The 23,746-nt window shown below is 40.4% G+C and overlaps 1 protein-coding gene across 2 annotated transcripts in view; it reads left to right on the plus strand.

Annotated features, from left to right (window-relative positions):
* Positions 1–23,746, plus strand: part of xrcc5 (X-ray repair complementing defective repair in Chinese hamster cells 5) — a 127,969-nt gene that overhangs the window by 3,780 nt on the left and 100,443 nt on the right. For both annotated transcript variants that reach the window (XM_059967447.1, XM_059967448.1), the window contains exons 2-4: positions 8,957–9,070; positions 13,320–13,503; positions 22,201–22,249. In XM_059967447.1, coding sequence (XP_059823430.1) covers positions 8,957–9,070; positions 13,320–13,503; positions 22,201–22,249 — 347 coding nt within the window. The remainder of the gene's footprint in view (positions 1–8,956; positions 9,071–13,319; positions 13,504–22,200; positions 22,250–23,746) is intronic.

Below are 23,746 nucleotides of genomic sequence, written 5' to 3' on the forward strand. Positions count from 1 at the left end.
TCAGACCCCACTTGGAGTACTGTGCTCAGTTCTGGTCACCTCACTACGGGAAGGAAGTGGAAACCATTGAAAGGGTGCAGAGGAGATTTACAAGGATGTTGCCTTGTTTGGGGGGGCATGCCTTATGAGAATAGGTTGAGTGAATTTGGCCTTTTCTCCTTGGAGTGACGGAGGGTGAGAGGTGACTTGATAGAGGTGTACAAGATAATGAGAGGCATTGATCATGTGGATAGTCCAGAGCTTTTCCCCAGGGTTGAAATGGCTAGCACGAAAGGGCACAGTTTTAAGGTGCTTGGAAGTAGATACAGAGAAGATGTCAGGGGTAAATTTTTTTACGCAGAGAGCGTTGAGTGCGTGGAATGGGCTGCCAGTGGTGGTGGAGGCGGAAACAATAGGGTCTTTTAAGAGACTCCTGGATGGGTACAAGGAGCTTAGAAAAATAGAGGGCTGTGGGTAAAACCTGGGTAGTTCTAAGGTAAGGACATGTTCGGCACAGCTTTGTGGGCAGAAGGGCCTGTATTGTGCTGTATGTTTTCTATGTTTCTAAGACCATAAGATATAGGAGCAGAAGTAGGCTGTTGGGCCCATCGAGTCTGCTCTGCCATTCAGACATGGGCTGATCCAAATCTTCCAGTCATCCCCACTCCCCTGCCTTCTCCCCATACCCTTTGATGCTCTGGCTAATCAAGAACCTATCTATCTCTGCCTTAAATACACCCAATGACTTGGCATCCACAGCTGCCCGTGGCAACAAATTCTACAGATTTACCACCCTCTGACTAAAGTAATTTCTCCATATCTCAGTTCTAAATGGACGTCCTTCAATCCTGAAGTCGTACCCTCTTGTCCTAGACTCCCCTACCGTGGGAAATAACTTTGCCATATCTAATCTGATCAGGCCTTTTATTCAGAAGAAAAAACAAGATTTACAGAGTGCAACACTAGATACATCTCAACATAAATTGTGTACATTCATTTATTGTAATAAAATTGATCGAAATGTTATAGCATATCACATAAAGGTATACCACTCTGTAATCAAAAATTTAAAGATAGGTCATACATCATAAAATAAATTTTTTATATAAAAAAGTCAACCCCCTACCAACTACCAAAGAAAAAGCTGATGGATAATAATAGATAATTAGGAAAAAATATATATTCGCTTAAGAAGAGAAGATAGAAATATACATAAAAGTCTGTGCACTGTTAAACTTTATAAATTGGAAAAGTAATTTAGGAAAGGTCCCCAGATATCATAAAAAGATTGTTTCGAATTTAAGGCTGAGCAGCGGATCTTCGCTAAATTTGAATAAGACATTGCTGCGTCTTTGAATAAGACGTAGCCATTGAAGATGTGTAGGAGGGGTAGACTCCTTCCATTTAAGCAAGATTGCTCTCCTTGCTAGAAGAGAGGTAAAAACTAAAACCTGTAGGTTAGGAGTATTTAAAGTTATATCTTCATTTGCAATAATACCAAACAAGGCAGTAAGGGGATTTGGGTCAAATTGGACCCTAAAAAGTTGTGAGAAGGTATGGAATACTTCCCACCAAAACTTTTCAATTTTATGGCAAAACCAAAACATATGAATTAAAGAGGCATCAGCAGAGTTGCATTTATTACAAAGTGGAGAAACATTCGGATAAAAACTGGACAGCTTCTGTTCAGAAATGTAAGCTCTATGAACCACTTTAAATTGTAGAAGAGAATGACGAGCACAGAAAGATGATTTATTAACCTGTTTAAGAATTTTATTCCATCTTTCATCAGAAATCTGACAATTTAGGTCATCCTCCCAAGCTTTTTTTATTTTATCTAAAAAGTCTTGTCTAGAATCAATCAACGTGATAGATACCGGTAATAGAACCATTAACAAAAGGTTTTAAATTTAAAAGATCGTCCAGTAAATTTTTATCAGGACCTATAGGAAAAGTAGTTAATTGGAAACATAAGAAATCTCTAATTTGAAGGTATCTGTAAAAATGTGTTTTTGGCAGTGCATATTTAGTTGACAATTGGTCAAATGAAGCAAGAGATCCTGAGATAAACAGGTCCCAAAAACACTTAATACCTAGTTCATCCCAATCCTTAAAGACTTTGTCAGTTATTGCAGGGATTAAAAAAAATAATTAAGGAGAATGGGAGAAGATAATGAAAAATTCGCTAAACCAAAAAATTTTCTTAATTGAGATCAGATCCTTAAAGTTTGCTTAACAATTATGTTATCTTTTGTTTTATTTGCTGAAAAAGAAGAGTATGATCCAAGATTGGAAACAATAGAGGAATTTTTTACAGAATTAACTTCTAAGGAGACCCATGATGGGCAATCTTTATGATAAATATAATAGGACCAAAAAGTAATATTCCTTATATTGGCAGCCCAGTCATAAAACCTAAAATTGGGTAAAGCTAATCCACCCATCTCTTCATTTCTTTATAGGTAAACTTCACTTAAATGAGCTCGTTTATTATTCCAAATATAGGATGTTAAAATTGAATCTAAAGAATCAAAGTAGGTCTTAGGAATAAAAATAGGTAAAGCCTGAAAAAGATATAAAAATTTAGGAAGAATCTTCATTTTAATCGAATTAATTCAGCCAATTAGGGATAAAGGAAGAGGAGACCATTTAGAAAACGTCTTTTTCACATAATTCAATAAGGGGTTTAAGTTTTTTTTCTTCTGAATAAAAATATTGTAAAAAGAAAGAGAAAGGCCTTTTAACATTCGGAGTGTTTCAATGAGATTTCCCCCTCCAGTTCTCCTGAACTCCAAGGAATACAGACCAAGAGCTGCCAAATTATCTTCGCATGTAACCCTTTCATTGCTGGAATCATTCTCGTGAATTTTCTCTGAACCCTCTCCAATGTCACTATATCACTTTCTAAAATAAGGAGCCCAAAACTGCACACAATACTCCAAGTGTGGTCTCACAAATGCCTCCTAGAGCTTCAACATTACATCCCTGCTCTTATATTCTATACCTCTAGAAAAGAATGGCAACATTGCATTTACCTTCTGCACCACAGACTCAACCTGAAGGTTACCCTTTTGGGTATCCTCCATAAGGACTCCCAAGTCCCTTTGCATCTCTGCATTTTGAATTTTCTCCCATCTAAGTAGTAGTCTGCTCGTTTATTTCTTCCACCAAAGTGTATGACCATACACTTTACAACATTGTATTTCATTTGCCACTTCTTTGCCCATTCCCCTAAACTATCTAAGTCTCTCTGCAGGCTCTCTATTTCCTCAACACTGCCTGCTCCTCCACCTATCTTTGCATCATCAGCAAATTTAGCCACAAATCCATTAATCCCATAGTCCAAATCATTGACATACATCGTAAAAAGCAACGGTCCCAACACCAACCCCTGTGAAACTCCAGTGGTAACTGGCAGCCAACCAGAATAAGATCCCTTTATTCTCACTCTGTTTTCTGCCAAGCAACCAATACTCCACCCATGCTAGTAACTCCCCTGTAATTCCATGGGCTCTTACCTTGCTAAGCAGCCTCCTGTGCTGCACCTTGTCAAAGGCCTTCTGAAAATCCAAGTACACCACATCTGCTGTGTCTCCTTTGTCTACCCTGCTTGTAATTTCCTCAAAAACTTGCAGTAGGTTAGTAAGGCAGGATTTTCCTTTTAGAAAACCATGCTGGCTTTGGCCTTTAAAAGGGGAAAAGGGGGGGTACATAGCAGAAATAGGCAGGTATGAACAAATGAAGTACTTATGGAGTATAAGAAATGTGAGAGAGCACTCTTAAGAAAGAAATCAGGAGGGATAAAATAAAACATGAGGTTACTCTAGCAGACAAGGCGAAGGAGAATCCTAAGGGCTTCTCGAGATGCTTTAAGAGCAGAAGGATTTCAAGAGACAAAATTAGTTCTCTGGAAGATCAGAATGGTAATCTTTGCATGGAGAGAAAGCAGATGGGGAAGATCTTAAGTGGATTTTTTACAGCTGCATTTACTCGGGAGATGGACACAGTCTATAGAAGTAAGGCAAAGCAGCAGCGAGTTTCACCTATCACCTGCCACCTTGTACTCCTTCCTCCCCTCCCCTCACCACCTTGCTCTAACTTCTCATCTTTTTTCTAGTCCTGGTGAAGGGTCTCGGCCCTAAACATTGATTGTTTACTCTTTTCTATAGATACTGCCTGACCTGCTGAGTTCCTCCAGTATTTTGTGTGGATTAGACATTGGCTTTGTGGGAGAAGCCAGAGAGTAGTAGCAGATGTTTGTCTCTCTGGCTGGAGGCTTGTGACTAGTGGAGTGCCACAGGGATTGGTTCCAGGTGGGTTGTTGTTTGTCGCCTATATCGACGATGTGGAAGATAATGTGGTAAACTGGATCAGCAAATTTATGGATGACATCAAGTTTGGGGGTGTAGTGGACACAGCAAGGAAGACTATCAAAATTTGCAACGGGATCTGGACCAGATGGAAAATGGACTGAAAAAGGTCAGATAGTGTTGCACTTTGGGATGATAATCCAAGGTGAGACATCCTCAGTAGGGCACTGAGGAATATGGTAGAACAGAAGGATCTGGGAATATAGATTTATAATTCCTTGAAAGTGGCATCATAGGTATATAGGATCATAAAGAGAGCCTTTGGCTCATTGGCCTTCATAAATCAATGTATTGAGTACAGGAGATGGAATGTTATGTTTAAATTATATTAGATGCTGATGAAGTCTAATTTGAAGTATTGAGTGCAGTTCTGGTCACCTACCTACAGGAAAGATATAAATAAGATTGAAAGAGTGCAGAGAAAATTTACAAGGATGTTGCTGGGTCTTGAGGGCCTGAGTTACAGGGAAAGGCTGAATAGGTTTGGACTTCCCTGAAGCACCGGAAAATGAGGGGAGATTTGATGGAGGTAAACAGGATTAGGAGAGGTATAGATAAGTGTAAGCAGGCTCTTTTCACTGATGATCGGTGAAACTAAAACGAGAGGTTACAGATTAAGGGTGAATATAGAACAATAAGGGACAGTACAGGCCCTTCAGCTCACAGTTGTTTCAGCCTTTTAACCTACACTAAGATCAATGTAGCTGTTTTTGAGCAAGTCCACATCCAACATGAGTGTTTAAAGACCAACTGCACAGACTACAGGATAGGCATGTTCCAGTTTGAAGGAAGGACAAGGATGACAAATTAAGAGAACCATGGAGGATGTCGAGAAAGGTGATGAATTTTGCCAAGAGGAAAAAGCAGAAGTATATAAAGTGTAGGAAGCTAGAATCAAATAGAACCCTTTAGGATTATAAATAAGCCAGAAAAGAACTGAAGAAGGGAATTGGGAAAGACAGGAAGGTCCATGAAAAGTCCTTGACAGGTAGGATTAAGGAGAATCCCAAAGCATTCTAAACATACATCAGGAGCAGGAGGAAAACTAAGGAGAGAGTAGGATCACTCAAGGATAAAGTTGGGGCGGTAGCATTCATTTAGATGCAGAGGATGTGGGTGAAGTCCTTAATGAGTACTTTATATAATTATTTACCAAGGAGAAGGATGTGAAGGACAAGTAGATCAGTGCTGAATGTATTGAAGTGCTAGGGCATTTTGAAGTGAAGGAAGTGGCAGTGCTGGGTTGCTTAAAGAGCATTATCCTTGGAGCTTGATGGACTATACCCCAGGTTATTGAGAGAGGCAAGAGATGGGATTGCTGGGGCCTTTGTGTCCTCTTTAGCGACTGAATGAAGTCCTGGAGGTACTGGCAAGTAGCGAGTGTGGAAACTATAGACTGATAAATCTCACGTCACTGGTAGGGAAGTTACTGGAGAGAATCCTTAAAGATAGGATTTATGAGCTTTTGGAAAACCTTGGCCTAATTAGGGAGAGCCAGCATGGCTTTGTATGGGGCAACCTGTGTCTTACTAGCTTGATTGAATTTTTTTTGCCCAGGTAATGAGGGTGATCAATGAAGGTAAAGCTCTGGATGTTGTCTACATAGATTTTTGTAAGGTGTTTCACAAGGTCCCTCATGGGAGGCACATCTGGAAGATTAAGATGCTTAGGATCAGTGATGAATTGGCTGTTTAGTTTCAGAACTGGTTTGCACATAGAAGACAAAAGTTAATTATCAAAGGGACCTGTTCAATCTGGAGGTCTGTGATTACTGGTGTTCCGCAGGGTCTGTGCTGGGACTTCTGCTGTTTGTGATGTATACAACGAATCTGGATGAAATATAGATGGGTGAGTTAGTAAGTTTGGAGATGATATGAGGACTGGTGGTGTTATGGATAGCATAGAAGTTTGGCAAAGAATACAGCAGGACAATGATCAATTGCAGAAAGAAATGGCAGGTGGTTTATCCAGGCAGCACCCTTTCCAAAGCCTCGATATCCTCCCTACAATAGCTCAACCTGAACTGAATGTATTATGCCAGATACAACCAAACTAGAATATTTTTTATAAACCTGCTATGTCACCTTCTGACTCATGAACTCACTTCATCAACTAATAAAGGCAAGCATGCCATGTCTTCTTTAGCATTCTATCAAACTGGTCAATTTCAAGGTATGAAGCACCAAGTTCCAGGACAGCTTCTATCATTGTTATGGTCTTGTACCACCTTGCTTACCTGCACTCTCTCTGTGACTTTTGCACTCTGTTCAGCATTCTGTGCTACCGTAGTGTTCTATTCTGACATTGCCTTTGACGATGCTCTTTGCATCTTCCCTGGTCACAGGAGTGGTACCAGAGGACTGGGGGGTGGCAAATGTTAATCCTTTGTTCAAGCAAGGTAACAGCAATAATCCTGGGGATTATAGACCCTTGCATCTTACTTCAGTAGTGGGCAAATTATTGGAGAAGATTCTTAGAGACAGGATTTATAAGCATTTGGGGACGTATAGTCTGATTACAAATAGTCAGCATGACCTTGTGAGGGGCAGGTCCTCCCTCAGAAGCCTGATTAAGTTTTTTGAGGAAGTGGTTAAACAAATTGGTGAGTATAAGGTAGTGTATGTGGATTTTAGTCAGGCATTTGACAAGTTTCCCCATGGAAAGCTAATCTTCAAAGTCATGAGGCATAGGATCCAGAGAAACTTGGCTGTGTGGATTCAGAATTCACGTGCCCATAGAGGGAGAGGATGGTTGTAAATGGAGTGATTTCTGCCTGAGGTCAGTGTCCAGTGGTGTTTTGTAGGGATGAATTCTGGGACTTCTATACCCTGTGATTTTTTTTAAATAAATGATTATATGAGGAAGTTTGCAGATAACATGAAGGTTGATGATGTAGGTTCTTGAAGGTGACAATGGGACATGGGATACAGATTTGGACTGTGAAGTGGCAGATGGACTTCAATCTGAAGAAGTGGAAAAACAATACATACTTTTAAATGTATGTCAAGAAAGAGTACAGGGTTAATTGTAGGATTCTTAGCAGTGTGGAAAAACAGAGGGATCTTGGAGTCCATGTCTATAGATCCTTCAAACTTGCTGTGTAAGTTGATAGTGTAGTTGAGAAGGAATGTGATGCCTGGAATGCCCTGCAATGGTGGTGTTAGAGGCGTACTCAATGGGGATATTTAAGTGATAGGCAAGTAGATTAAAAAAAAAAGAGAGTTATGGTCTGTTAGGAGAGAAGGGTTAGATTGATTGTGGAATAGGTTGAAATGTCGGGAGGGCCCATTCTACCGCCTCGATGCACTGTGTAATGATCTGATATGAATGAACAGTATGGAGGACATTTCAGTGGTCCTCAGTGCGCATGCCAATAATAAATCCATTCCAGTTCCTATGAACCCAATATCCTTCTGCTCATGAACACTGTTTAGGGTCACCCTCATTCCTCTAACAGGGCTAACAACCCTGACTGGTTAAAACAACTTGTTACAGAAACAGCAATGAAGAATCCTCCACATCTGTGTGCGAGCAGCATAAACAGCAGTAGTAAGTAAGTCTTCTAAGTTCCAGGGTACAGCCCTGTTTTCAAGAGGCTGAACAGGTTGGGTCTGTTGCATGATCATACGGTGAGAGACTGTATAATGCCAGTCCCACCGAACTTCCTTTGCACACTTTGTGTGGGAGTGTAGGGTCTGTGATGTTTTTAACATATGAGATTTAACAATATACATGTAATTTATAGACATATAGATTCTGCATATGTGTAACTCTATATATGAAGTATCTACGACCTCTTTTTCTCTGGTATTTTGTTTATAAAATACAGGTGCTTGATGATATGGAAAGTGGCAGCACAGTACAGGAGTTAATGCTGTTGTCTCTGCTTCAGAGATCATAGTTTGATTCTGACCTTGGGTGTTTTCTGTGTGGAGTTCGCAAGTTGTTCCTGTGACCACTTTGCTTTCATGTCTGGTTTCATAGTGATTTATCATAGTGGGCCCCTCAGTCCACTGTGTCCATTCTGACCATTTTATTTATCTACACCACGGTTTCCCACCCTGGGGTCCACAGACCTCTTAGTTAATGGTATTGGTCCATGGCAGGAAAAAGGTTTACACTTACCACATTTAGGACATAGAAAATCACAGCACAGTATAAGCCCTTCGGACCACGATGTTGTGCCAACCTTTTAAACTACTCTAAGATCAATCTAATACTTCCCTCCTACATAGTCGTCTATTTTTTCATCATCCCGCATGTCTTTGCAGTGTTTCTTAAATGTCTCTATGGATCTGCTTCTTCCATCACCCCTGGCAGGGCTTTCCATGCATTCAGACTTCTCTGCCATGCTAGTTTAAGAATTGTTCCGTTCCAGATGCCAATGCGTGCAGGTTAGCAGGTTAACTATCCACTGTCAATTATCTCTTTGTGCAGGTATTTGACAGGAGAAATCATGGAGCATGTTAGAGAGAATAAGCTTCAGAGAAGTAATGAGACAGGGATGCTCTGTTGATGGTCATCATGAGTTAATGATTTGAATACTACACTTCTGTGTTGTGAAAAGTAATTTTGCTTTTGAAAGGGCAATTTTTTCTGTTTTGCAGAGTGCTGTGGTTCTGTGCTGGGATGTGGGACGTACCATGAACGTGGCGCCACCAGGGGAAGAATCATCATTTGAACAAGCAAAGAAAATTGTGCTGCTGTTCCTCCAGCGACAAGTAAACAATTTTTCTATGCATATTTTTTCCCGTTTTCTTAGATCCTCATTTATGATAAAGTTAAGACGAGTCCAGATTCTTCCCAATTCTTGCCCAGAGTCATTGGGAGACGTTGCCTGGATTGAAACTTGGCCTACATAACAATCCAGGTCTTCAAAAGAGGAGTTGATGCAAACATTCAGATGTTAACATTGAGGGAAGAATGGATTCAATGAGCCATTTGGAGTTAAGAGCTCGAGATGCCTTTATTCAGCACATACAAATTTGCAAAAGAGAGTAGGAGGAAGCATCTCCCTGTACTCGAAGGTAAGCGACTGAGTCCTCCATCGGTCAAGGTTGGCCTTGGATTTTGCGTCCTAGCTGCCCTTACAGACTTTAACATGTCCTTTCTCATTTTGCTTGCCTTTCTGTTACTTTGTTGGAGAATGGCAGCCAAGGTAAAGAATACGCAAGCCTGGTAGTACAATACGGAGAGCAAACTGTTGCCTTTGAAGTGAGCTCCCCCTCTCCACGCATCTGATTAACCCAAAGGAACGCAGAGACTGCTACGTTTTGGCACCAACAGCCTCACAGGAGTTGCCAGTCATATCGAACTCAGTGTTGGACTGCATCAGGGATTCCAGCTCCGTTTTCCCTCGGGGTCTACTCCAGAAGCCTTCCCCATGAGTGGATATAGCCACAGGGCAGTGGAGGTTTGAGGTCAGAGTATTCCTTCTGCCTACCATGGCTGGTGAGCACCATCTGCCCAAAGCAAATGGTTTTAAGATGCCAGTAACCAGCCTATGCCCCTTCTCCTGTCAGTAGAAACAATTCCATTGGTCTCAGTAGCCAAGTTACATCAGAAAGCCAGGAGCTGAACTTCGTTGTCAGAAGATATTTGAAGTGCACATCATTGGGAGTGTGTAATAGATAGTGGGAGCTTGTCGCCATTACCACCCTCTGGGCTATAACAACCTTAAGGAACCAAATACGTGAGTAGTAAGTAATTAAGTACAATTTCAGTGGTTGGATTTGGCTAGTTTGCTTCAATGTTTTGGGTCTAGACAAATTATTCCATTGAGTTATTTAGTAGATCAAAATTAAAATAAAATTACATGTGCTGGAATTCTAAAACAAAAACACAAATTGCTGGAAAAACTCAGCAGGTCAGTCAGTGTTTGTGGAAAATCGATGTTTTCAGACTGTGACTTCATCTGAAATGGGAGGGAAAGAGAGAGAGAAGTTTTCAGTAGGAAGAAAAGTAGGGGAGATTGTTATTGTGGCTACTATACTGGCATACTTCTTTACCTTGGCTGCCATTCTCCAACAAAGTAACAGAAAGGCAAGCAAAATGAGAAAGGTCATGTTAAAGTCTGTAAGGACAACATTAAAGGTGGATAAATGTGTAGGTCAGAAAAAAATCGATAAAATCTATCCAATCTTCTTCAAAGGAACAGATGAGAAAAAAAGCATAGGCTCTGGTTATCATTTTACTGACCTGTATGGCTGCTGAAACTGAAATCGCTTTATATTCTCAAATATATGGAGATGCACTGAAAAACTTGTCTTGCAAACTGGTCACACAGATCAAATCATTAAATGGTGCTTTCAGGTTAAAACAAGGTAAGACAGTAACAGAATCCAGAATAAAGTGTTACAGTTACAGGGAAAGTGTGGTGCAGTTAAATAATAAGGTGCAAGATCATAACAAGGTAGATTGTGAGGTCAAGACTCCATCTTATTGTACCAAAGAACCATTCAATAGACTAATATCAGCAGGGCAGAAGCTGTTGTTGAACCTGGGCGGTATAAGCCTAGCTCAGGCATGGGCAAACTACGGCCCGGGGGCCATATGCGGCCCGTTAAGCTTTTTAACCCGGCCCGCAGAACTTGATGAAATTATATTAATAAACCTTGTTAACATTTTTTCCCCGCAATTCTGGCGCTTTCCCGATAGATGACGCACTCTATATACATTGACCTTTGTTGAGGTGCAGCGTATTACTCCACATTTGCGCTTTACTCTTTGTTCGGCTCGACCTATTTGTGTGAACAGGCGTTCAGCGTCATGAACATCAACAAAGCCAGCCACAGATCCAAGTTAACTGACCAACACCTCAGATCCATCCTGAGAATTGCCACAACAAAACTAAATCCAGACTTTGATGCGCTGGCTAAAAAGGGAGACCAACAACACTGTTCCCACTGAAATTAAAAACAAGTTTCTTCGTTGTGTTATGTAAAAAATGCATTTGAAAATATTTTTTTCAATAAGCCTTACATGTTACATGTCATTTCTGTTAAGCGATGGACATGAGTAGTGCGCAGGTGCACGTACGTTCTCAAAATAAAAAATGCGCTCCAGATCAAATAACGCGCTCCGCATACTGGCGCGCTGTCACTGTTCTGTCCTTGTGCTGGTCGTTGTTGAGTTTTGGCACAGGGGACAATTGAATAAGAAGGAGCAGGACAAGTAGACCTGCATCTCCTACCATTTTTGAAATAAAGACAGTCAGGAGGAGAGTGATGATGATAATATCTTGAAGGATAACAGAATTTTCAGTGCTTTAAAATAATAACTGTTACTATTAAAAAAAGCTGTATTTTATTCATTTAATTTTCAGTATTTTAAAAGTCATTTCAATAAATAGCTAAATACCATGGGACTTCAAAGACAGATATTTTGTTGTAATGCATTTGTTCATTTTCAATTGAAATTAAAGCACATGTTTTCTACATATCCCATGATATTTTATTTTCTCTTATGAGGTGTATTACCAAAACACTCCGTCCATCTGCTCCTGGTCCGGCCCCCCTGTCAAATTTTAGAACCCTTTGTGGCCCACAAGTCAAAAAGTTTGCCCACCCCTGGCCTAGCTGCAAGCAGTGTAGCATATCTGATATAATTTGTCGAGGCTTTAGCAAGTCACTTCATATGGCAGTTTGATTAGGAAATTAAAAGCCTTTGAAATCCAAAGGGAACTGGCAAATAGGATTAAAATGAAGGATAATGGTCTGGCAGATTTAGTGATGGGGTACACATTAGTGGCATTCCAGTGTCATTTACTGGGGGTATTGCGTTAAAATAATTGAAGGAAGGATAGAGGAGAATTCATTTTTAATGTTTGAAGGGTGTTTGAGCGTGTACTTGGATAGGAAAGGTGTGGAGAGAAATAGGTGTAATGTTGAAAGGTGTTTGAGCATGTACTTGGATAGGAAAGGTGTGGAGAGAAATGGGTGTAATGTTGAAAGGTGTTTGAGCATGTACTTGGATAGGAAAGGTGTGGAGAGAAATGGATGTAATGTTGAAAGATGTTTGGGCAGGTACTTGGATACAAAAGGTGTAGAGGGAAATGTGCTTAATACACATAAGTTGGAGAAGCATAGATAGGAGTTTGCCAATTGGGTTGAAATGGTCTGTTTTATGCTGTATGATTCTGTAATTTAATGTCAGTGCCGGATTTTAGTAAGTCTTTTCCATAACTTTTCTAAATATACTGATGTCATCATGGTTCCATGGTGCTCTTTCAATAAAATATCCTCCACTTCGTTAAGTCCTTCCAAAAAAAATCAGATGCTGATTATTTCTTGAAAATTGAAAGTACCAGATGCTGTAAATCTGATAACAGAAATTCCTGGAACCACTAAGTAGATTAGTTTGCATCTGTGAAGAGAGAAGTAATTCACATTTCAGAACTGAGGCCCAGATCAGGACCTGGAAGGAGAGAAGATGACTTGGGATGGGGGTGGGGGGGGGGAGGAGGTTAAGACAATGATAGTGTGGGGGAGGGATAAGTGTGGGAAGTGATGCGTAGTTAGAGGGGATGAGACAATTAAAATGTGGGGGAAGATAGGGGTGAGACAATGACAGTGTGGGAGTGTGAGGTAATTTCATTGTGGGGAGGGAGAGGTAGTTAGGAGTTGAGATAATGGCAGTATGGGGGCAGATGAGTGTAGGGGAGTGATGGAGAATGAGACAATTACAATGTGGGGAGATGGATGAATAAATAAGGTGCCCACCAAACTTGCGTGTTTTGTAATATTTGGCTCATGTCCTTCAAGACTTCTCTATTAAGTTATCCAGTTGTCTTTTAAGTCTGTCAATTATGCAATTCCAGGAGAGATTTCAACATGTCAATCATTTTTCAATTGACTTGTTTGACAGAATCCTGGGTAAACTTGGAATAGTCCATGAAAAATTAATACTGATTAAATTTGCTTAGCTTCTGCATGGTGTGGAGTTTGACTCTTTTTGTTTGTTTGGCACTAGGTTTTTGCTGAGAGTAAAGATGAGACAGCTTTAGTCCTGTTTGGGACTGATGGAACCTCTAACAGTCTTGCTACACCAGACCAGTACCAGCATATTACTGTGCACAGAGACCTAATGATCCCTGACTTTGATCTCTTAGAAGATGTTCAAAGTGGCTTTGCGACAAGTGACAATCAAGCTGACTGTATCCTTTTATCCAATGTTTGAATGAAGAAAGTGAATATAAAGGCATAATTCTGTGTGGCAGTTACTCTTACATGGGCATTAGTCATCAGTGGAAAGAGAAAGATTTTAACAAATCTATGAAGTGATAAAAATCATAGAATATTAATCATTGGTGATCAGATAATAAAATTCAGTCCATGATTATAGCAAAATCAAGGTAATATTCAGGCTTGGGTTAAGTTGCAAATTAAATTTGTACAAGTACCACGTGATGACCAAATCCAACCAAACTCTAACCATTGCCAAGATATCCACCACTGATCAGAAAATTAACTTGTGCAATTAGAAGACTGGTTATTCTGTATTCAGTGATTTTTAAGTTCAAAGCAAATTTATTATCAAAGTATGTCAACATATATGAACCTGAGATTCATTTTCTTGTGGGCATGATCAATAAATCCAATGACTGTTATAGAATCATTGAAAGACTGCACTAACAGGGTGGACAACTAGTGTGCAAAAGACAATAAAATATGCAAATACAGAAAGAAATAATAGTACTAATAATAATAAATAAAGCAATAAGTATTGGGAACATAAGATAAAAGGCCCTGGAAAGTGAGTCCATAGGTTGTGGGAACAGTTCAGTGATGGGGCAAGTAAAGAGAAGTGAAGTCATCCCCACGGGTTCAAGACCCTGTTGGTTGAGGGATAATAACTGTCCCTGAACCTAATGGCGTGAGTCCTGAGGCTCCTGTACCTTCCTGATGGTAGTAACGAGAAGAGAGCATGACCTGGGTGGTGGGGGTCCCTGACAGTGGATGCTCCTTTCCTGTGACACTGCTCTGTGTAAATGTGCACCTTCTCACTAAGTCTTATAACAAACAACAGTTACTCAGAGTGGATCAATCATAAGCCTGCTTACATTACTTGCTGCAAGGGAAGACCATCACCACACAAGAGCCATTGATAGCTTTGTTAAAACATATAGCATAGTCTCTCATTTATACCCAAGTGTTAGCTACTGTGTGTCAGTTCAAGGTTAGGGTGCATTCCGATCACCTGCTAAATCAGCGTACTGAATATTCTTCCACCAATGCATTCACTTGTCTTCTGCTGTTTGTCATATTCTCAAGTTTCCTTCAGCATAATTTTGCATGAACACCATTAGCAAAACACTCTGGCACAATACAGTTTCTATTTTGTTACCACAAGCAAAGTACATCTCCATATTCCCTAATTATGCAGGTTCAAATCCCAACCCCAAAATTCCCTTTTCAGCCATCCACTTCAGTGAGTATCCATTCCTTTCCTTAATAGGAATGGGCTGCAAGATAACAGCAGCTCTTCTAGTTGTAGTGGCATGTTACCTGATGTTACTTTGGGTCCAGAAACAACCACTTGAATCCATCTCTCAATCTTTGAAGAGACATCACTGTATAAAGCAGGGGTTCCCAACTTTGTTATTCTATGGACCCATAGCATTAACCAAGGATGCTGTCGGTCTCCATGTTCTTATATTAAGACTGCCATCATGTGTTTCTCGTTGACATACAGGGTGAATTGTCCAGCTGTATCAGGGATTCTTAATGTAGGGGCAGTGCACAATGTCACCTTTAAAATGTAAAACACATTCAGTTGTTCTTCATTAAGAGTCACTGGGTCATCTGCATACTTGTCCTTCAGATCATTAAGCAGTTGAGCAATAGTTGCCACTAGCTTGTCAATACATTAATTAGCAATAAGTTTGTTTGAAATTCCTGTCAATCCTTTTGTTTCATCACTGTCATTCTCACATGAGTTGCCAGGGGGTGCTGTAGAGTCCATACCACATCCATCCTGTAATTCTTCGGAGTTTGGATGGTGGCGCTATCAGGGAGACTTTTATGTGAGCTGCAATTCTTTGGGCAGAGCTTCATAAGTACAGTAGTTGTTTCCATGGGCAGATCACCAGGAGTTGTGTCACTAGCCCAGGGGTCAGCAACCTTTACCACTGAAAGAGCCACTTGGACCCGTTTCCCACAGAAAAGAAAACACTGGGAGCCGCAAAACCCGTTTGACATTTAAAATGAAATAACACAGCATACAACGTTTTTTTTTGCCTTTATGCTATGTATAAACAAACTATAATGTGTTGCATTTATGAAATTGATGAACTCCTGCAGAGAAAACGAAATTACATTTCTGCATGCAACAAAAACATTTTGAACTCCGAAAAAAAGACGTTGGGTTGAAGGTTACTTTTAAGTAAAATACTCAATGTCTATTTGAGTCCTTCTTGTATTTATGAAAAACGCCGAACTTAAATTTTCCGCCAGCAGCAAACCAAAAATAACATCAGCCAGCTGTCAGCCTGAAAAATAAAAGGACTATTTCACTGAACAATGAAAAAATATGAATATACGTAAAATAATAGGCAATTAAAATATTTATCATACTTGGTTAATGGGATTTCTGCTCCTGGACCTCAGCGCACAGCGTCTGCACATCAGGGCTGTATGACGTCACCTTCATCTTTACACAGGATCGCAAGCTGTCATCTGTGAGGCGTGCGCGATGTTTTTTAATAAAGTTCATGTTGGAGAACACCTGCTCACATACATATGTGGATCCAAAGATCGACAGGACTCCAAGCGCATACTTTTTCATGTTTACATAAATGTCGGGCATAGCATTCCATGTTTCGAACACAAGTTTGTCCGGTTTTGGGAGGTTTTCAATATCACTCCATTTGTGATTCTGAGCAAGAACGGCCTTCTGACGGGCAACATCTTCAAGGTCTGCTGTCAAGCGTCTAAACTTTGACACTCATATGTCTTTGTCGGCTATTTCGGCCAGTTCCATCTCAAGATCAGGTTTACTCACACCTGCCAATGCAGTCGTATTCAGTAGGGAAGGATCGATGCTTAAGGGAGTGACCGGGAAGGATAATGTGTTTTTTTCCTCTCTGAACTCACAGAAGCGTTTCCCAAACGATGTTTGCATTGCGATGATTGCAGAATGTAAATACTCCGAAATTATCATGTCGTGACCTTGTTTGAACTCTCTCAAATTGGGGAAGTGAGACAAAGTGCCTTTCTGTAAATCTCTGGCAAGCACTGTCAACTTGCGCTCGAATGCCAAAACATCCTCCAACATGTGCAGGGCTGTGCGTCCTTTCCCCTGAAGAGCTGTGTTCAGCGTGTTCAGGTGCGCTGTCATGTCTACCATGAAATGTAGCTTTTCCAGCCACTCTGGCTGTTCCAGCTCAGGAAAGGTGAGCCCTTTGCTGCCCAGGAAAGTTTTCACTTCTTCCAGACACGCGACAAAGTGTTTCAGCACCTCCCCTTTGGACAGCCACCGGACTTTGTTGTGCAGCAGGAGATCAGAATATGCGCTTTCCAGCTCGTCCAGTAACAAACGGAATTGACGGTGATTTAAACTTTTTGCCATTATTTTATTGACAATCTGAATGACAACATCCATTACTTCTGTGCATTCCGGAGGAAATGTTTGAGCGCACAGTGCCTCTTGGTGCAAGATGCAGTGAAAAGTCAGCAGCTTTCTGTCCAGCAACTTCTGCAGTAAAGCCACAAATCCCTTGTGCGTTCCCGTCATATTCGGTGCCCCATCAGTAGCTACTGACACCAGATGGGTGGTCTTTATTCCTTTGGCTCTTAAACAATTCAAGACAGCCTCACAGATGTCCTCCCCCCGTGTTTGGTCTTTTAGAGGTATTGTAACGTTCTCCTTCGGGTGTACTAATAACGCCGAATTCAACGTCCGGATAAACCACAGTCAATGAAACCAGATCGCAGTAAGATTAACCATTTACTGTTCACTCTTCACATTAACATATGGTGAAAACTGTTGATAAAACAATGCAAGATTGATATAGTATTTGTTCCTTCCTTAATATCACATTTCAAGTGTAAATACTTGCAAAGGTGACTATAACTACATTACACTAAGGTGCAGTATACAGGGAGAGTTTACCTGCTCCATTGACTACTTTAAATACACTTCCATGCAAACTATCCGCGACTCTTTAACTAACGAAAGCATAAACATTATCTACCGTCGTTACCTCTAACAGGATCAGCATTAACATCTTAGTTCAATATATCGATTATCTATTAACTTACAGCGTTGCTCTCACTGTGATTTCTCATGCCTGCAAAACTGCTTGTGCTCAGGTGAGCCTCGTGGAAAGCCCCCACCCTCGCGCTAATTTCAAACCGGTGTTTTCCCACAAGACGCGGCGAAACCGGATGTGACGTCATCGCATGCCGATATATTTTACATGCAATGAATATACTTTAAACACTTCTAATTCTAACTAGAAAATACTATTGAATGAATTACTAAGCGAAAATATTATAAACTAAATAACTGTCGTAAAGACAGCACAGGTATCAACTCAATCATTTCTTCCTGTGGCCTGGCAGAGTTTACATACCGGCAGAACAGCGCTATTTGTTCAATATCACCTTTGTCTTTAGACTCGTCACAGGCATCGAGTAGGCCACAGCTGAATTGATGTCTTTAATTTGCTGTCTTCTGCCATTTTTATGGTTCTGTCTTTGACAGTCTTTGCAGAGAGGGGCATATCCCTGATTTTCTGCACAATTTCACTCTTGTTTTTAAAGTCCGTGAATAGATGTTCTGAAATCTTAATGAAAGATTCTTTTATATATTCACCATCTGTAAACTGCTTCCCGTGCCTGACTATTTCCTGAGCGGCAATATAACTAGCGTATGTCGTTGATTTTCCAGACTTAATCCATTTCTGGAAATGATTTTTGCTCAGATCAACCTTTCGCATCAGTTCCGAAACGGCTTTTTTTCTCTCATCTCCATCCGGATATTTTTGAGCAAAGGCTGCGTGTTTATTCTGGAAATGCCTTGCGACATTTGACTTTTTGTTGTTTGCTAGTTTCTCATTGCATATTAAGCATACCGGTAAACCAGTCTCGTCAACAGTGAAAGCAAATGAATCTGTCCACGTATCATTAAACGTTCTGTTTTCTTCAGTCACTTTTCTTTTTTTAGAATTCTCCATAGTTGGCTTACCTTGGATCAAAAAATTAAAGAAATCGCGCACTGATGGGTGTCAGGTATTGGCAGTGGTGACATATATTAATAGCGATAAAAACACGTTGTAGCGGTGTGCTCACGCAGTCAGTAAACTGCAGTCGAATAACTTTATTCGAACTAAACAGCCTTGCTTTTAAGCCTCCCTCAACCCAGCCCCCATGGGCGCGGATGCTGCAAAAGACACGTACTCACAAACCCCCGTAGGCTATCTCCCTTAGCCTGAACGCTGGCTAATTGTGAGCCGTTTCGGATGTGCCAGGAAATGTGTCGCCGCAAAGTCTTATTTAGATTGTACAAGATCACCATAATCTTCAAATTTAGAATTACATTTCAAAAGCTAACAAACTAACATAAAATACATTTTAATTAAATACTGACCAATTATTTCCCAAAGCCACAGGGAGCCGCAGCACAGAGGTGAAAGAACCACAAGTGGCTCCGGAGCCGTGGGTTGCCGACCCCCGCACTAGCCAGATCACCCACTTGAAGTCACAGCTGCATTTTAATGTTTTTAGTTCTCTTTGGAGCTTCTTATCAATTGAACTACAGTGTCCTTTTGCTCATTCAGTTAATGCAAAGATTTGCTCCTTAGACTTTTCATTGTTTCTATCATGCTGTAGTTTATCACATGTTTGGTGTTTCTTTCAATTAGTAAAAGACTAGTTGCCTCGTTAATTTTCAAATACTCACACATTTTACTATGCTTTTTATTTTAATCATTCTATTCATCTTTTCTGCTAGGCCTGCCAACTGAGGATGGTAGCTAAAATGTAGTCAATCTGTAAGGCCTTGCATACTTTTTACCTTCCCAGTGAAGTGGGTACCATTATTGCTAGACAGTTTCCAAGAGATCTTAAACCTCAGGATGATTTCCTTCAGTAAACATTTAGCTGCTGTAACTGCATCACTCTTCCCGCAAGGAAATGCTTCAACCTGTCATGAAAAAAAATCAATTATAACCAGTACATATTTATATCCTTCACATGGAAGTAATTGTACAAAATCCATCTGTAAGTGCATGAGCGGTCCATCAGTGGGTGGTTTATGAGATCGTTCAACCTTCACTAGTTCCCTGGATTTTGTAAAATACATATCATATATTGTTCACAAACGTGATTTACAGCTTGTGATAAGCCAGGGCATACCACGTTTGATTTGTATGATTGATCAATCCCCTCTTTAGCCTCTGGGGAAAGATTTCCAGCCAAATTATAATAAGCTGTAGCGTGAAGATAACAGTACCACTTACCGAGTTGTAAATCTAAACAGCATCTAGAGAACTTGCTGGAGGCTTTCAAGGCACTCTCGTAAAAATGTTCCGAACTCCTTGATAAGTCTGTATTGAGTAAGTGCCACTTACACAAAATAGGTTGACTCTTTCTGAAATAGTATAGTTCACAATGCCTCTCTGGTATGCACACATTAAGTCTCTCAGAAGGGCAGGAAATCGTAGCTCAAATTTTACAAAAGTTTACAAGCACATCCGTAGAAAGTTGAAGGGTGTGATATAAATCTTGGTCTTGTATGCAAAACTCTACCAGGTCTGATTTGGGACATCAATAAACTGTCCTCTGTTGAGGAACGACAGAATGCAATTCGGGTAAAGACGATTGGGTCTTATAACAAACAACAATTAACTCAGAATGGATCAATCATAAGTGCATTTATTTTGCTTGCTGCAAGGGAAGACCATCACTTCACTGAGCCAGTAATAGCTTTGACAAAACAAACAGCATTATTACTCCTTTATACCCAGATGTTAGCTACTGTGCTTCAGTTCAAGGTCAGAGTACATACTGTTTGCCTGCTTAATCAGTGTACTTGGCATTCTTCCAGTAATGCACCTGCTTGTCTTTCTGCAATTTGTCACCTATACTCAAGTTTCCATCGACATAATGTTGCACAAACACTATTAGCGAAGCACTCTGGTACAATACAGGTTCCATTTTGTTACAGACAAAGCTGCCATTTTGTTACTCCGTAAAGTACATTTCCATAAGGGTATTGGTGTTTTCATACCAGGTTGTGATGAACCCAGTCAATATATTCTCCACCACACAACAATAGAAGTTTGTCAAAGTTCTAGATGTTAAGCCGGATCTTCGCAAACTTCTGTTCTTTCTTTGTAAGTGTATTTCTGTACTAGGACCAGGACAGGTCCTTTGAAATGAGAATACTGAGGAATTTAAAGTTGCTGACCCTTTCCATCTCTGATCCCTGATGAGCACTGGCTCATGGACTTCTGGTTTCCTCCTTCTGAAGCCAATAATCAGCTCCTTGGTCTTGTTGACATTGAGTAAGAGGTGGTTGTTGTGGCACCACTCAGCCAGTTTTTCAGTCTCTGTCTTATATGCTGATTCATCACCACTATTGATTTGGCTTACAACAGTGGTGTCATCAGCAAATTTAAATACAGCATTGAAGTTGTGCTTAGCCACACAGTCGTAAGTGTAAAACAAGTAGAGCAGGGGGCTAAGCACAGAGCCTTGTGGTGCACCAGTGCCGATGAAGATTGTGGAGCAGATGTTTTTGCCGATCCGAACTGACTGGGGTCTGCAAGAGAAGAAATCCAGGATTCAATTGCACAAGGAGGTATTGCTCTTTGGGATGTATTCTGAATTGGTCCAGAAGTTCCAGCCGCTGCAATTCTACTGTCATGCCAGCTAGTATTCCCTTCCAATCAATTTTGGCCAGCTTCTCTATTATGCTTCTGTATTTCTCTTAACTGCACTGTATTACTAATACATCTGACTTCAGCTTCTCCTCAAATTCAGAGTGAATTCTGCTATATGATCACTGGCCTCTAAGGGTTCCTTTACCTTAACCTCTAATCAATTCCGGTTCATTGCACAACACCCAATCCAAAATAGCCAGTCAACCATGAACTGTTCTAAAAAGCCATCTCATAGGCATTTCACAAATGTCCCCTCTTGGGATCGAGCACCAACTTGATTTTCCCAACCTGCATATTGAAATCCCTTTTGACTATTGTAATATTGCCCCTTTGGCGTATGTTTTCTATATCCTGTTGTAATTTGTAGACTACATCTTTCCTACTGTTTGGAGGTCTGTATACAACTCCCATCAGACTTTTTTTACCCTTCCAGTTTCTTAGCTCGACCCACAATGATTCCACACCTTCCAATTCTTTGTCACCTCTTTCTAATGATTTAATTTCATTTTTTTAACCAATGGAGCCACCCCACCCCCTTGGCCTATCTGACTGTCCTTTTGATACTATGTGTATCCTTGAACGTTAAGCTCCCAGCTGTAACCTTACAGCCTTGACCCACTGATGCCCACAATGTCATGCATGTCAATCTATAACTGTGCTACAACTCAACTTATCCTGTTGACTGCAATTTTGTCCAATCAACAGCCTCTCCTTGCTAGCAGTCTTACGACACACTAGCATTGTTTAAACACCATCCTGAACAGCTTTTGCAAACCTGCCTGCAAAGATATTGATCTCCCTTGGGATCTGAATCAGACAGGATCTTCCTTTAATGAAGCTATTCTGACAGTCCTTAGTTTATCTCATTTCTGGGTGAGATTTAAATTATTGTCTATGATAAGATACAGTTACTAATACAAAACTGAATTTATCTTTGTTAATGCTTGAACCTTAACTCTCCTAAAGTTCTAGATGCCCTGGTCGTTTGCATGGACTTGCTTCAGAAACAGTCCCTGTAAGTATTCAACTAAATGGTATTCAATCAGAATCCTTTCTCAGTTCTCCCTTTGGCCATCTCAGCTTCCCACTCCCAGGCCTGAAGTGGGATTTTGACCCAAAATGGCACCAATTTATTTCCTCCAACATGCTGTGTGACCTGCTGAATGTTGTTGCTGTAGGAACAGAAACAGGATAAGGCTGCATGGTCTCTTGAACCTGTTCCACATTTCACAGTGTTAAAGCCAATACTGTTACTCATCCACATTCTAGCTGGGTCAGTGCAGCTGATTGTCTTGGCGTCCAGAAATCTTTTTGATAAATTATACATTAGTAACTTGGTTTATTATGGTCACATATACTGAAGAGCAGTGGAAAAACTTGCCTTTCATGTTGTGCAAATAGATAGTTCATTATAACAGTCCATTGATGTTGTACAAAGTAAAGCAATAATAGTGTAGAATAAACTGACACAGGTATAGAGCAGATAGACGATAAGGGTGCTCATCTATAATAAGCTAAGTTCCAGAGTCCATCTCATAGTATTAGGGGACCATTTAATAGTCTTAAAACAGTGGGATGGAAGCTGCACTTAAGACAGGTGATACATGCTTTCAGGAAAGGATTTTTGTATATTCTGTCTGATGGGAGATAGAAGGAGAGTGAATGTTTGGGATGGGTGGGCTCTTCTGATTATGCTGACTGCTTTACTGAGGCAGCAAGAAGTGTAGATGGAACCATCTATTTTACATCTAATTCACAGAACATCTGCAAACTTCTGAAACAAAACATTCAAAAAGGAGATGAAGATAATGGAAGAAGAGAAAGGTGTTTCTCAGGAGATTAACTCTTGAGTGTAAGGCTGAATACAGTAATCTGAAAGAGAAAGTGAAAGCATAAAAAATAAAGGTTGAGATGAAAGCAGTAATTCACAGAACAGATTGCATGGATGCAAGGTTTGCTCCGTCAGGAGATAGAGTGAAACAGGGGAATGAAGTATGAAAAATTGTATATTACTGCATTCACTGATTTGACCAGCCCCTTCTGAATTCCCTTGGGTTCAGAAGAATGATGGCATGGAAACTTTTAAAAATTCTTAAAAAGGTCAGCTGATTGCAGGCGAGGAGGATGGTTCTTCTGGTAAGTAGACCAGAACTTGGAGCTCCAGTCTCAGAATAAGTTGTACGCCATTTCGAATTGAACAAAGAGAATTTTTTTTAATGCAAAGGATGGTGAATATTGGTAATTTCTTAACATATGCAGATACAGAATCTCGGTTAAACACCTCTTCATCAACCTTAATGCACTTAAGTGCACTATCCCAATTCACTTGATTCACTTAACATGCAACAATCTATCAATCCCTGCTAATTAAAGGAGTTCTTGGATCAGCACATGAATATGCAGAGAATGAGGGGATATGGACCATGTGTGGGTAGAAACAATAGGTGTAATAAGGTGTCATAAGCTTAATTAGTCCAAATCAAGATGGGCTGAAGGGTTTGCTGTGCTGTGC

Source organism: Hypanus sabinus, chromosome 4 (assembly GCF_030144855.1).
Source record: "Hypanus sabinus isolate sHypSab1 chromosome 4, sHypSab1.hap1, whole genome shotgun sequence".
Taxonomy (NCBI): Eukaryota; Metazoa; Chordata; class Chondrichthyes; order Myliobatiformes; family Dasyatidae; genus Hypanus; species Hypanus sabinus.